Source organism: Scylla paramamosain, chromosome 4, assembly GCF_035594125.1.
Source record: "Scylla paramamosain isolate STU-SP2022 chromosome 4, ASM3559412v1, whole genome shotgun sequence".
Lineage (NCBI taxonomy): Eukaryota > Metazoa > Arthropoda > Malacostraca > Decapoda > Portunidae > Scylla > Scylla paramamosain.
This window is the reverse complement of record NC_087154.1, coordinates 20314755-20330575: the sequence shown is the minus strand read 5'-3', so window position 1 is coordinate 20330575 and position 15821 is coordinate 20314755. Positions and strand designations below refer to the sequence as shown.

Below are 15821 nucleotides of genomic sequence, written 5' to 3'. Positions count from 1 at the left end.
AGAACAAAAAGGAAGACGGAAGACGAAAAGGATAAGAAAAAAAAATATGTTCTTGACCAGTGGTTCCCGTCGCTGACCCACCAGACACACTGTATCCACCAGACCCACCTGCCTCGGAGCCGAAGATGAGCGCGGCGTCGGTAGCGTTGCGGCTCTGTAGCAGGTAGTCAGTGACAGCGATCCACTGGTAGTTAGACACCTGTACTCGCACGTAGGGTATACCGTAGGCCGCCGCTGTCTCCTTCGCGAAGGTCCAGCCCCCAGCAGTCACGTCTAGCACCAGCGCCGCTCCGGAAAACAGCGCGGAACAGACTGGAAACATCACACACCAGGACCTTATGCCTTACGCTGCAAACATCGCACACCAAGACCTTCTTAACCTTGTTATATCCCCTATTCAACTTAAAAAACTTAATCAGATCCCTTTTTAACCTAGGTCTCTCTAAGTAATGTCGATTTAAAAGCTTCATCCTCTTCTCGTAAGGAATAATCCTCACCTCTCGTATCTTTTTAGTCAACCCTTGTATCTTTTTAGTCGACGAGCATTCCTTATCTTTGTTATATTCCCTATATCACTTAAAGCCTCTTTTAGATCCCCTCTTAATTATCATACGTTTCTCTAAGGAATGTACATTTAAGAGGTTATGTCTCCTTTCGTAAGAAATACACCTCATCCCTTGTATCCTTTTAGTCATCGTGCATTTCTTTTCACCTCTTAACACTCACACTGCTGCTCATTTTCCTCTTCTTTGTCCAACGACGTCATGACCACCTCCTGCTTCAGCGTGAGTCCACTCGACGTCTCTGCTGCCTTCACCGCCTCCTCCAGCCACGCCACGCCCTCGGCCATGGACTCGTCGATGGTGCTGACTGTGAAGGGAGGCAAGGAACTGAGGAGAGGGAGGACAGAGAAGAATGGAGACTGAGGAGGGAAGGGAAACGAATAAAGGGAACAAGAAAAGTGACGAACGAGTACTTGTAAGAAGAGACTAAGGGCAGGAAAGGAGTTAGAAACGAGAAGAAAATGAATGATAAAGGCATGCTGTTGTTGTTGTTGTTGTTGCTGCTGCTGCTGCTGCTGTTGTTTTTTGTTGTTGTTGTTGTTGTTGTTGTTGTTGTTGTTGTTGTTGTTGTTGTCAATATGTAATAATTTACCGAGCCATTTATAGGAGTAAACATCATAGATCATCATGAGTTGTGTGTGTGTGTGTGTGTGTGTGTGTGTGTGAGAGAGAGAGAGAGAGAGAGAGAGAGAGAGAGAGAGAGAGAGAGAGAGAGAGAGAGAGAGAGAGAGAGAGAGAGAGAGAGAGAGAGAGAGAGAACATAAGAACACAAGAGGAAGTCTGGAAAAGGCCAGCTGGTGTGGACAAGTTAGCTTCTGTTTATTTTATTTCATCTCATCCTCCTCAACCCTTTATCTAAGATTCTCTTATTAATCTATTAAAGGCATTCCTTACCTACCTGCTAAGTCTGCAGCATTTTTTTTTTTTTTTAAGTAGGAGGGATATCGGTCAAGGGCAACAAAAATCCAATAAAAAAATAAATAAAAAAAAGGCATCCGCATCATCTCTACCTAACACGGATACACGCAAAACAGAGAACCACCTACTGAGTGTGAGCTGCGCCGTTGTCTTCTGCGTCAGGAACACCAGCAGGATCACCAAGCTCCACCAGTAGGGACAGGAGCCACGACCAGCCTTCCTCATGCTTGCCGTGTGTCACCTTGCAGGCACCAGTGTTACCGTACACCTCACACAGGAACCATCACGCCCACGTCACTCTCCTGCACCTCTGTAGTTCTCTCCTGCAGGCGTGAGGAGTGGAAACCTGCTGGAGACGTTAGTAATAAAGAGTCAGTACAAGCCCAAGAGTCGCACTTGCTGATGCTCGGCTCACATAGTCGTATGGCGAGTCACTACATACTTTTTCCCTTTGATTAATTTTGTGGACTACCTCTTCTGTCCGGCTGTGCAATCAAGGAGACAACCAAGTTCTTATCTATTTATTTACTTACTTATTTATTTATTTATTTATCTATTTACTTTTCGTCAGAGAAGGCGATGACTAAGGTGACAATTTACGTAAGTGGTGGAGCCAAAACAGTTCCGTGTTCAGATTGCAGCCGCTACCCCCCGTTTTGTGTCTGTCGTCCAGCGAATTAACATCACCCACGTGCTTTGGTCGTGGAGGAGCATGGATTGGAGGAGATGAGAGGGTATGTATGGGTTGCATTGGCCTTGAAGAAGTAAAATTAATATGCTCGTAAACATGCACACCAATGCCACCGCGGGTTGCGCCTGACCAGCAGCTCCACACGAAAGAAACCGAAAAGGTCTTAGTTTAAGGGTTAAAATAAATGCCTAGATGACTACATTATCATGTGTGGCCAAAATGCTTCATGTTAACATTCTGCTCGTCACATCAACGTAGACAAAATAAAAAGGAGTGTAAAATTCAAAAGTCACTTGAACATCTTTGGAAATTAAACACTGGCGCAGGAAATTTAAAGTAGAACTAATTAGTCTCTCGGCTCAACATGACAAGTTGGCAAGATGACCTTATGAATATAGCAGTATCACACACTACTCGCCCTTATCAACATTTTGTCTTGGCAGCTATCAGTGTGTTGATTATTATGCTACACTTATGTTGTTGTAATCTGAGATGGATTTAAGGTCTCTCCTCATGAGATTGGGACAATGAGGAAAAAAAAAAAAGCCGAGCGGTGAAACTCATGAAACACTTAATTTTCGAATGGAAGAATGCTTACATTGTTCATCATAACACAATTTACAAAGCGGTTAAGAACGTTATTACGCCACTGATCTCCAAATAAATAGCCACCGTAGCTGTGGAGAAACAAAGGCTCATTGATCATGCCTGCACCTTAAGACCCAAGCCGGGGAACAGTGGATTGTCAACAATTCTAGACTGTGACTGTTGAAGTGAGGCAAAACGAAGGTGGACCAAAGTTATTCGATCACTGTGGTGCTTTTGAACATGTGGAACATTTACTGTGCTTGGCTGACCTCAGCAAGACGAATTACACATCCACTCTACCTTGACTTAAAGTCAAGCAACACTTCCTTGCAGAGAATCACCGCTGAGGGAGGAGGCGTGGGCGAGCAGCGCTGAGAGTCTGAAGGTTCTTGAGACCAGTGTATGAGTCAGCCTCCCTCCGCTGTGGCTTTATTTGGTCACCATGAATTATTACATCCCATCATTTGTATTTAAATGATTGATAGAGAATCGGTGTAGGTACAAATTATTATCAAATAGCCTGAATTTATTGTGATAATTGCGCAGTATTTATTTATTTATTCTTTTTTATTTTTTACTCTATTACGTTTACTTATGTATTTATTTACTTATTCATTTATTTACCTATTTTTACATCCATAATCTTACTGTTGTTATGTTTTGGCTTTACTTCGAGAACAGAACATAAGTGAGAAGTGTAATAGTGACTTTTTATTTATTTTTAATTATTTATGTTTATACATATACCATTTGTCCTTCAATGGGGCAGGAGGACACAGGGTTAATCAGGAACCCATCAAAGTAATGAGTGGTCTGGGGAAAGATACACTAGAGATATAATCGAATATCAGAATTCAGAGATACTCTGCTGCGAATGTGTATGCAGATGCCATATGGTATTCTGGCTAACTGACTGCACAGGCTCGTATCCGGAAACACGTTGCTGTCTCATCACGACCATTTTCAGAGATGATTAGTCGAATTCTCAAGAGTGTTTCTCCTGTTGATAATGTACAAATCTTGTTGTCACCAGATCCATAGAAAAAGATAACCTTAAAAACCAGTGTAACTTCAACTTGATAGAACCTTTTGAAAGTAAAGAGGGTGTGGCGCAGAAGTGTTTCAGAATATGGTGCATACTCTGATAAGCGAGATAGGCGACGCACGCTTGGTGACTTTCTAACCTGGTTACCCAAAGTATGCCAAGCGTCCTTTCCTGCTCTGTTTATTATCCATCGCAATTCGCCCCGTTAATCTTAATTCCGGCGGCCCGTCCCACCTTTACGTTCAATCAGTCTTCGGCACAACTTCCCTGTGACTCATCTTTTGTCGTCTGGTTGGGGCAGGTGACATTCACGCATTACTCATTATCCCGAGAGGAGAAGTTATCAATGTACATTAAGAAGTTTGGTAGTAATCGTCCACAGGGAGAGAGGATCGCCTCACCGAATTATGTTTTGTGGTTCTTGTTGTTATTGTTGTTGTTATTATTATCATTATTATTATTATTGATATTGCTCTCTCTCTCTCTCTCTCTCTCTCTCTCTCTCTCTCTCTCCTCTCTCTCTCTCTCTCTCTCTCTCTCTCTCTCTCTCTCTTTTTCTGGAGTCCATTAACTTTCATGATGTTACCCTGTTAGGTGAAGACCAGTAATATTTTCTTCTAATTATATTTATACACACACACATACACACACATATATATATATGGATACCCCCATGTGTGTGTGTGTGTGTGTGTGTGTGTGTGTGTGTGTGTGTGTGTGTGTGTGATATAAGCGTAATGTACATTAATTGGTGATGAACGCCTTGTGTCGGCCACTAAGGGGACTGGATGAGTGGTGACAGGCGCGCGGCTCGATACCGTTTTGTCTTTCAAGGTGCAGCACCGCTCGTCACAGTAGCTCCTCACCGCTTACAAGGAAGGGGCAGCACATTGCCATATTACAGTATTACAGTGTTACAGTATATCCCTCTTGAATACTAACTTGAAAAGAAGACTCATCATTATCAAAACTGACGACAGACGGACAGACAGACAGAAAAAAAAAAAACTCGTATTGCTTTACCCATAAATAATTCCCTCAAGAATGTTATTGTCTGTAACATATCTGTCTCTGTACAAGTAACATATCTCCTCTAGAATATTGATTGCTGTGCCTATAGAAAATTCTCTTTTAGCTTGCTATTCTGCCTACAACAGATCTTTTTATAATGTTGCTGTGCAAGTAACAAATTTCTCATAGAATATTGCTCTACCTGTAACAAATCGTCCCTAGCATATGACTCTGCTTATAACTTAGAAATCCCTTTATTACATTGCCGTTTATGTAATCTTGCAAGTCCCCTTTAGTATACTACTTTGCTTATAACAGACCCCTATAGAATATTCCTATGCCTATAACAAATCTTCTCTAGCATACTAATGTACCCATAACAGGTCCATGTTGCACCTTTAACACATTCCACAATCATTGTACCTCCTCCTGGAGTCTCTCGCGGCGAGCCCTTATTGGCATCATTACCGCCCAGCCCTAGCAAGAGGCGCTCTAATAAAAGGCTGCAGCGGCGTTCCGACCCTCGAGCTTCAACACACGAACAAAGGCCCGTCGCCCAGATAGCATTGATTACATTTACAAGCCACTCGCTTCATCAATGCGTGTGAAGCTTTTAGCAAGAGAGCACCAACCTTTATATATTTTCTGCGTCCATCACTATTATGGCGCCTCTTTCTTCTGTTTATGAAAGATCCAAAGGTGCTTTTACATCGAGCAGCGCAACAGTGAGGTGACTGTAACGGGTTCCGCTTCTCCATTAAGGAGGCAACAAGCCAGCACGCCAGCAGGGAGCCAGACTGAGCCACTTGGGGCGCCACCCGTTACCGTTTCTTGTCCTCGCGTGCATTGTGTTCCTGTGCATGACACACTCCTCATTGCGGTAGAAATTAACTTAACGTTTCTTTATCTTTAGGTGTATGTATGACAGAAAAATGCATGTTGAATTTATATCATATACTAATTGTCTTTTTTATGTTTGTCACGTCACATGGCGGCCTTGACTATGTTTTATGTTCTTATCCGAGTCGTTAGGAAGCTTTAAAAGATTGGACAAATTTACAGGCGAAGATGATAAGTGGAAATACGTAGGTATAATTCTTTTAGGTACCGCCACGTGTAGGCCTGACGGCTTCTTGCAGTTTCCCCAATGTTCATGTGTTCTCATACTAATATCATCAAATAATTCAGCCTCCTGCCTTGCACTATGCACTAACTTGTCAATTGTTCTGTTTGGCGTGTGCTTCTTAAAGGGTACGGAACGCTCCTTGAAGCATCAAATAGTTCATTCTGGCAGGTGACGCGGAACACACAGTCGACACCTTGACGACGTAAAATTACCGCCAAGTAGTGCACGAGAGCGCGCTGCAAGACCCGTCACCCACAAACCTGCTGCTTTCCGTGCTGTGTTTGTCTGAAGTGGAAGAAAGTGACGAGTGAGAGGCAAGCGTCAAATAATACGTATAACTGCATATATTCGCGTGTTTTAACCTTACTCGTGATGAAAGTTTGGGCGGCTACATGATTCCTTTCTGCTCATCAACTCCTCTCCTTTAACTGACTGTCTTCAGCCTCTCTGTTCTCAGCAAGGTTGCGTCTCTTGCTATCTTCTATCGTTATTTTTATGCCAACTGCTTTTCTGACCTTGCTGTATGTCTCCCTCCCTCCCTCCCTCCCTCCCGCGGCTTCGCTGTACAAAGCTTCCTGTTTTCTCTTACCCCTATTCTGTCCATCTCCCTAATACAAAAGTTAACCAGCATTCTCAATCTTTCATCCTTATTACTGGTAAACTCTGGAACTCCCTGCCTGCTTCTGTATTTCCTCCTGTATACTAAATCATCTCAAGAGGGAGGTTTCAAGACGCTTCTCGTGGTTTGGATGGTCCTTTAGACTACACTTTAAGAATCGGCACTTCCATATTTTTTTTGTCTTTTTTTTTTTTTACGTATGAGGGAGACAGGCCAAGGGCAACAAAAATCCAATAAAAAAAGATAAATAAATAAAAAACAGGGTCCGAAGCGGTAGTCGAAAATTGAAGGATAAGTTTCTTGAAACCTCCATCTTAAAGGAATTCAAGTCACAGGAAGGTGGAAATACAGAAGCAGGCAGGGAGTTCCAGAGTTTACCAGGGGAAGGGATGAGTGATTGAGAATACTGGTTAACTCTTGCATTAGAGAGGTTAACATAATAGGGGTGAGAGAAAGAAGAAAGTCTTGTGCAGCGAGGCCGCGGGAGGAGGGTAGGCATGCAGTTAGCAAGATCAGAAGAGCAGTTAGCATGAAAATAGCGGTAGAAGATAGCTAGAGATGCAACATTGTGGCGATGAGAAAGAGGCTAAAGACAGTCAGTTAGAGGAGAGGAGTTGATGAAATGAAAAGCTTTTGATTCCACCCTGTCTATGAATCTGTCTATGGTATGAATAGAACCCCCTCCTCCAGACACGTGAAGCATACTTCATACATGGACGGGTAAGGCCCTTGTTTAGAGTTAGCAGCTGGGGTTGGGGGTGAAAAAACTAGCGGAGACGTCTCAGAACACCAAACTTCATAGAAGCTGTTTTAGCTAGAGATGAGATGTGAAGTTTCCAGTTTAGATTATAAGAAAAGGACAGACCGAGGATGTTCAGTGTAGAAGGGTGGCGGGGGGCAGTTGAGTGTCATTGAAGAAGAGAGGATAATTACCACTCACTAGGTATAATTACAGTCCAAGGTGATACAAATGACAAGATAATATATCATAATCTATAGACGTAAAGTGGCTCTTATATCCCTGAACAACACTTGCTATACTGCTTCGTGATTCAAGTGCATTACCATTCCTTCCTGGAGGCGAAATCACCCCTATTTAGTCATGAATTAACGCTGAGTGTTTCTTATGATTGATGTTCTCTTGGCGAAACTCTTAAGCGTAAAATTAGGCTATTAAAGTCAAAGAGATGTTGGTGCTTAGTTTGTAATAATTAGGGACACGCCTTTCTCTCTCTCTCTCTCTCTCTCTCTCTCTCTCTCTCTCTCTCTCTCTCTCTCTCTCTCTCTCTCTCTCTCTGGCTTTTTCACTAATTATGCAACCCAATGAAATGTACATACAATACTATATAGCCAAATAAAAATCAATCAATCTACCATTCAATAACTTTCTTACACACACACACACACACACACACATCACTTCATAATCCTCCATTAAGGTCACATGCTGAATTGCTATACCTTGCAACACACCTCCCAACACCCTTCCCCCTCCCCAACACCCCCCCACACCCAGTATTTATGACTCATCGTATATTACCTCGCAAACACAACTGCAAATATTTGGAAAGCCCCGATTGACAGCATTCAGTATGTGCACATTATTTTTTTCTCTTTCCTCGTGCCGTGTTTTATAGCCACCCACGGAGGAACTGAGGTGAGCATTACTGTTTCCATTTGTCGCTGCCTGGTGCGTGGTGGGTGATGAGTGGTGGGTGATGGGTGGTGGGTGACGGGGTTTGCTTAGCGGCGCCACGGACATGGACACAAGTATACTACAGCCAGCCAGCCAGCCAGCACCAGGGCGTAAAAAGGTTCAAGGAAAGGGATTGTTTGCGTGAGGCACGTACGTACACACATGTAGTAGTAGGTTCGCTCGCTCATTCGCTCGCTTGGTCTCGGAATATTCATAAAAATCGATTCCGTGAGGCAAAGTAATGTGGAAACGGTGCACAGGACAGGAAGGAACGGTGGGAGGGCCGTCACTCACCACCACCACCACCACCACCACCACTACCACTACTACCACTACTACTGCTACGCATGCTGCTGCTGCTGCTGCTACTACTACTACTACTACTACTACTACTACTACTACTATTACTATTCATCCTCCTCCTCCTCTTCCTCCTTCCTCCTCCTCCTCCTCCTCCTCCTCCTCCTCCTCCTCCTCTTCTTCTTCTTCTTCTTCTTCTTCTTCTTCTTCTTCTTCTTCTTCTTCTTCTTCTTCTTCTTCCTCCTCCTCCTCCTCCTCCTCCTCCTCCTCCTCCTCCTACTACTACTACTACTACTACTACTACTACTACTACTACTACTATTACTACTACTACTACTGCTGCTACTACTACTACCAATATTCATTTATTTCATCTTCCTCCATTGACATTATCATATATATATTATATCTCCTTGTACCACAACCGTCATCACCACCATCATGCTCACCACCACCACTACCATATGCACCTGTCACTCTACACCACCACCTACCACCACCATGCACCAGTCTTTCACCATCACCACTATCATGTCACTCCCTCTATCACCACTACTACCACCACAATCACTGTCAACACTACCGTTACCAGCACCACCAATATCACTGCAATAACTCTCCATCACATCACCACCACCACCACCACCACCACCACCGCCACTACGGAATTCCTGGCCGCCCATTAGTGGTCTTGCTGTTTACTGTGTGTTGTTCAAGATAATGCTTTAATCTGATGATGATGATGATGATGATTGATGATGATTGATAGTTGATGTTGATAGGAGCCCCACCGCCACCACTACTACTACTGTTGCTACTTTTGCTGCTGCTGTTGCTGTCATTACTGTTGTTACTACTTCTACTACTACTACTACTACTACTACTACTACTATTAATCCTTTTTCTCCTCCTTCTCCTCCTCCTCCTCCTACAACTCTTACTACTACTACTACTACTACTACTACTACTACTACTACTACTACTACTACTACTACTACTACTATTACTGCGACTATTACTACTACTGCTACTACTACTACTACTACTACTACTACTACTACTACTACTACTACTACTACTACTACTACTACTACTAATAATAATAATAATAATAATAATCCTCTTCCTCCTCCTCCTCCTCCTCCTCCTCTTCCCCTACTACTACTACTACTACTACTACTACTACTACTACTACTAATAATAATAATAATAATAATAATCCTCTTCCTCCTCCTCCTTCTCCCCTACTACTACTACTACTTCTACTACTACCATTAATTTATCTGCATCGCCTTCAGCGGCACAATTTTTCTATAGGATCACATCGCCGCTTTACTGAGTACTGCTCCTCATCACAGCCAAACAAGCAAGTTTCATCGCCTTCCCATAGCAATAAGACAACGCCTTCTCTAGTGCAGTTGGCGAGGTGTGTGTGCTCTTGTTCAATACCCCTATCATACACATACACACGCACACACACACAAACACACACACACATTGCTATTGCTACTACTACTACTATTACTACTACTACTACTACTACTGCTACTACTACTACTACTGTCACTACTACTACTACTACTACTACTACTACTACTACTACTACTACTACTACTACTACTCCTACTACTACTACTACGACGACGACGACGACGACGACGACGACGACGACGACAGAAAGTGATGTGGACAAACAAAGCAATACTTAAATTTACTGAAAAAAAAAAACATCATGTTTTAGCAAGTAAATAAGAAATATGATGAGCCTGGTGATTCGATCTTGTGAAAAATGTAAGGAAGCAAACACGAATAGACAGGAAATTGCATCCATACTCACTCACACACACACACACACACACACACACACACCTACCCACTACTTTCCCATCATTATATTTATCTGTAAGTTTGAGAATTTTAATGATACTGTCTCGGTTTGCTTTTAATCGTCCCGATGCTTGTATAGACGCTGTTACCACCATTCTTCGCTGCGTTAGTATGAAGGAGGTGTAGTGGGTGTGGCACGCTGGATGGTGTGGGTTATTGCAGTGTCGGAGGTGTCGTGTTACAGTGTGCTAATGCAGGTTTTATTAGCGCGGTGGTGTGGTGTTAATGGCGGTGGATACTATCAGTGGTGGTATAGTAGTCTTGGTGTGGTGTAGTGGCATCAGTGGTAATATGACGGTGTGGTGGTGTCATATTATCAGTGTCATATTATGATAGTGCCAGACTTGGTGTGGTGTTGTCACTGCAGGAATACTACTGCTGCAGGTTTGTGTTTCTCTCTACCTCCCACACACCTTTTTCAATCAACTCTCATTTAAAAAGCTTAGAGGGATTGAATGCACTGTGGCTCGTCGCTGCTGGGGAAGTTTCATTTCTTCTCTGGTAGGAAAAAAGGTACTTACGCGGTTATGCTCCTTCACACCACTTCTCCCTGTCTCTCCTGCACGTGGTTATACAGATATATATGTGTCTCACTCTTGTGGGCAGTGAGAGACGTGGAATGTGGCGGGTGAGCGGTGACCGGCGTCTTCTGTAGCGGCGGAAGGCCAAGTGAAGGATAGCAAACTCTATGGGATTCGTGGGCTGCCACGCACGCTCGACCACTCCTCGGCATTACCTTGCACTCGCTGGTGGCTCTCCCTGCCCAGTCAATCCCAGCGAGTTTCTATGTAAAAAGCACCTTATAACTGACAGAAACTGGAGTGCGTGATTGAGAAGGAAGAGTATGTATGAAAATACAACCTCAACTTATTTTCAAATGTCTTTCCCTCTGCAACACCTGAAATCCGTAGAGAAATAGACAAATTATCAAAATTGTAAAAATATATACTGACTGGAAATAACTCGAACTCACCGTCTGTTGAATGAATGTGTCAACACCACTCTCTCTCTCTCTCTCTCTCTCTCTCTCTCTCTCTCTCTCTCTCTCTCTCTCTCTCTCTATCTCGCTCTGGTGTGATGTGTTGGATAGCGTGGGTTGCTGCAGTGTGCTGGTGTAGTGGTATAGAGTGGTGATGTAGGTTTTATTAGCGCAGTGGTGTCAAGGTATTAGTGGTGGTGGATATTATCAGTGTTGGTATGGTAGCGTCAGTCTTGGTGCGGTTACAATATTACGTAGTGGTAGTGTGGTATCAGTGATGGTGTCAGCAATAGTTTGGCAGTTTCTCTATTGCTGTGGTGATGTTAATGGTGTGATGGTGCTGGCAGGGATGTGGTGGAGCCTACAGTGCACTATCATGCCAGGATTGTATTGGTGGTGGTGCGGTGGTTCGGTGGTGTCAGTAGTGGTGTTTGTCAGTAAAGAGTGGCAGTTTACATATTGCTGTGGTGAAGATAATGTGGTGGTGGTGACAGTGAACAATGCATATGGTATTATTGTGGAGATGGGCAGCTGTGAATGGTGTCAGTGGTGAAACTGAGGCGTCGTGGTGGTGGTGGTGATGATGAAAGATGGTGATGGTACTAGTACATGGTGATGGTCATCTGTTTAATGGCCAGGAAAAGTAATAGTAGATAGATAAATAAGTAAAAAATAATACTAATATAGAATAGGACGTTTATATATCGAAGTCTCGCCGGAATAAAAACTGAGGGTGTGGATGGACAGTCTTGTCTTGCGTGTCTCTCCTCCCTGTTTTCATTATTGAGGAGCAGCTGCCGTGGCACGCTCCGCTCTCTGGCCATTACCTCCCCTCCCCGCCTTGCTATACGTAATGAAACCAGAGAGAGAGAGAGAGAGAGAGAGAGAGACTTTTTTGTTGGACGTTACAAAATTTGCTTTTCATAAACATTGTTACGCCCCAAACACTCACACACACGCACCTACACCCAAGCACTCACATACATACCCACATGCACCAACACACAAGTACTCACGCGCCTGTGGGAGCGCACATGAGCTGTGAGAGGGTAGTAGATGCAGGCGAGAGGCCTGTGTTTACATGGAAAACTACTGCTGACCCAGCACAGTGGGCCTGGCGCTGGGAATAACAACAACCCTCGTGGGAAGCGAGGACAGACCAGGATAGGAACAAAGTATCTTTGGTGAGCGGAGGCCGTGTGCTCAGCGACCTCCGCCTTCAGGAAGCCTCCCGTGAGCGTCTCCGTCAGTGCCTCGTGGAGGATCGACTCCGCACCTCGTGATTGACTAAGACTAATGTGTCTGAGTCTTCAGACTCAGGGGGTGCGGACGCTTGTGCTCTCAGCGCGCCGGGGGACATTCCTCGTCGGTGCCTCCGTCACCGACCCATCCGGCATCCCGGGGGGTTGTTGGAGTGTATTACAGAACTAGATAGTGTACAGCAAACTAGTTTGACATCTATAAGTGGAAGAGTCCAAAGTGCAACAGCATCGGGCCTTGCGCACAGCTGAGCAACGGCACGAGTGGCGCCTGGGGCGCAGGAAAACTCTACGGACTGAAAGTGCCTTCCTTTACCAACAAACCTCGACAGAGACCAGCGCTGATCACCCTAAACCAGTCTAGCCGGTGAACCAGAGCCACAACACCCCTCCTGCACGCCTCTGCCGGCACCTCCCCCGGCACAGAATGTCCCCCGGCGCGCTGAGAGCACAAGCGTCCGCACTCCCTGAGTCTGAAGACTCAGACACATTAATCTTAGTCAGTCACGAGGTACGGAGTCGATCCTCCACGAGGCACTGACGGAGACGCTCACGGGAGGCTTCCTGAAGGCGGAGGTCGCTGAGCACACGGCCTCCGCTCACCAAAGATACTTTGTTCTTATCCTGGTCTGTCCTCGCTTCCCACGAGGATTGTTGTTATTCCCAGCGCCAGGCCCACTGTGCTGAGTCAGCAGTAGTTTTTCATGTAAACACAGGCCTCTCGCCTGCATCTACTACCCTCTCACAGCTCATGTGTACTCCCACAGGCACTTGGGTACTTGTGTGTGGGTGCATGTGGGTATGTATGTGAGTGCTTGGGTGTAGGTGTGTGTGTGTGTGTGTGTGTGTGTGTGTGTGTGTGTGTGTGTGTGTGTGTGTGTGTGTGTGTGTGTGTGTGTGTGTGTGTGTGTGTGTGTGTGTGAGTGTTTGGGGCGTAACAATAATAATAATGATAATAATAATAATAATAATAATAATAATAATAATAATAATAATAATAATAATAATAATAATAATAATATTATTATTATTATTATTATTATTATTATTATTATTATTAACAATAATGAAAATAATAATAATAATAATAATAATAATAATAATAATAATAATAATAATAATAATAATAATAATGATAATAATTACTATTATTATTATCATTATTATTATTATTATCCTGACCAAGCTGATGACATTTTGAGCTTCTATTGTTAAGCAAAGTGCGTCTCCTACATAAAAAGTTATTTCTCTCATAAGTATTTGTCTATAAAGTACTTCATTATATTTCTAAACTTTCGTAATATATATATATATATATATATATATATATATATATATATATATATATATATATATATAGAGAGAGAGAGAGAGAGAGAGAGAGAGAGAGAGAGAGAGAGAGAGAGAGAGAGAGAGAGAGAGAGAGAGAGAGAGAGAGAGAGAGAGAGAGAGAGAGAGAGAGCAGGAGGGGGCAGTAAACACCTGCCGAAACGATAATTACTTCCAGTGAGGTCTAAAGCACTGGATCACGGGGTGCTGTGAACTTATCATTAAACCCAGCTGTGACCTCAATGAACATTCCTCTTTGTGTCTCACAAGACAAGGGGGCAGTCACAGCCTGCCCTCTAAAGACAACTCTCTTCCTTCACATAAAACTACAAACACCTAATAACACACACACCCTTCACTCAAAATTCAAAATTATCATGGCGACTCCTACACCAGCCTCGGAGTCCCCATCTGGGGATGGAACCACAAATGTTGCCAGGTCGGACTGCTCTTCTGGTATCGATCCTAAGTGTCTTGACATCCCCCTCAACTTTTTCTTCATTAATTTCTGCATTAATTCTGCAATATTCGCGGTCTAAGATCTAATTTTCAATCTGTAGAACATCACCTCTCCTGTACTAAACCTCATCTTCTTTTCCTCGCTGAAACTCAGGTGTCTGAGGCAACTGACAGTAGCCTCTTTTCTGTTCCCTCCTACTTTCTCTATCCTCATTTTCAACGGATGTTGCGTCTATGTGCGCAATGATTTAACCTGCTCTCGTGCCCACGCCCTTAAATCTTCCGAGTTTTCCACCATCTGGCTATGACTACAGAGTCACTCTCAAACTAAATTTATCTGTGCTGTATACCTCTCATCTAACTCCTCTGACTATAAGAAATTCTTTGACTACTTAACTTCCAAAGTGGAGCACATTCTGACCCTCTTCCTTTTGCGGAGATCTCCATTCTTGGAGACTTCAATGTTCACCACCAGCTTTGGCTTTCCTCTCCCTTCACTGACCATCCTGGTGAACTAGCCTTCAACTTTGCTATCCTCCATGACCTAGAGAAATTGGTGCAACACCCTACTCGTATTCCTGACCGTCTTGGAAATACACCCAACATTCTTGACCTTTTCCTGACCTCTAATCCTTCTGCTTATGCTGTCACCCTTTCTTCTCCGTTGGGCTCCTCCGATCAGTCTCATATCTGTATCTTGTCCTATCGCTCCAATCCCTCTTCAGGATCCCCCTAACCGGAGGTGCCTCTGGCGTTTTGCCTCTGCTAGTTGGGGGGACCTGAGGAGGTATTTTGCTGATTTTCCTTGGAATGACTACTGCTTCCGTGTCAGAGACCCGTCTTTGTGTGCTCAGCGCATAACAGAGGTGATAGTGTCTGGCATGGAGGCGTACATTCCTCACTCTTTTTCTAGACCTAAACCTCCCAAATCTTGGTTTAACACAGCCTGTTCTCGTCCTATATATGATAGAGAGGTGGCCCACAAAAGATACTTGAGCCTTCCATCACCAGAATCTCATGCACTTTATATTTCTGCCCGGAACCATGCCAATTCTGTTCTCCAACTAGCCAAAACTCTTTTACTAATAGAGTGTCAAAATCTTTCAAGATCTAACTCCCCTCGTGACTTCTGGCATCTAGCCGAAAACATCTCTATTACCTTTGCTTCTTCTTTCCTTCCTTTATTTCAACCAGATGACACCACTGCTATCACATCTATGTCAAAAGCTGAACTCTTCACTCAAACCTTTGCTAAAAACTCTACCTTGGACGATTTAAGGCTTGTTCCTCCTTCTCCTCCACCCTCTGACTACTTCATGCTACCTATTAAAATTCTTCGCAATGGTGTTTT

General features: G+C 43.7%; 1 protein-coding gene across 2 annotated transcripts in view; it reads right to left on the bottom strand.

The window, feature by feature from the left end:
- The window catches only part of LOC135099815 (ionotropic receptor 25a-like), a 31971-nt gene extending 19353 nt beyond the window's left edge, over window positions 1-12618 (bottom strand). Inside the window, exons 1-5 of one of the 2 annotated variants that reach the window (XM_064002374.1) lie at window positions 12440-12618; window positions 10966-11228; window positions 1610-1830; window positions 727-870; window positions 109-312 (exon numbers count right to left, since the gene is read on the bottom strand). In XM_064002374.1, coding sequence (XP_063858444.1) covers window positions 109-312; window positions 727-870; window positions 1610-1706 — 445 coding nt within the window. In that variant the 5' untranslated portion in view covers window positions 1707-1830; window positions 10966-11228; window positions 12440-12618. Of the gene's footprint in view, window positions 1-108; window positions 313-726; window positions 871-1609; window positions 3297-10965; window positions 11229-12439 lie in introns of those variants that run through there. The other variant, XM_064002372.1, reaches the window with a different exon arrangement.
- Window positions 12619-15821: the final 3203 nt, after the last annotated feature.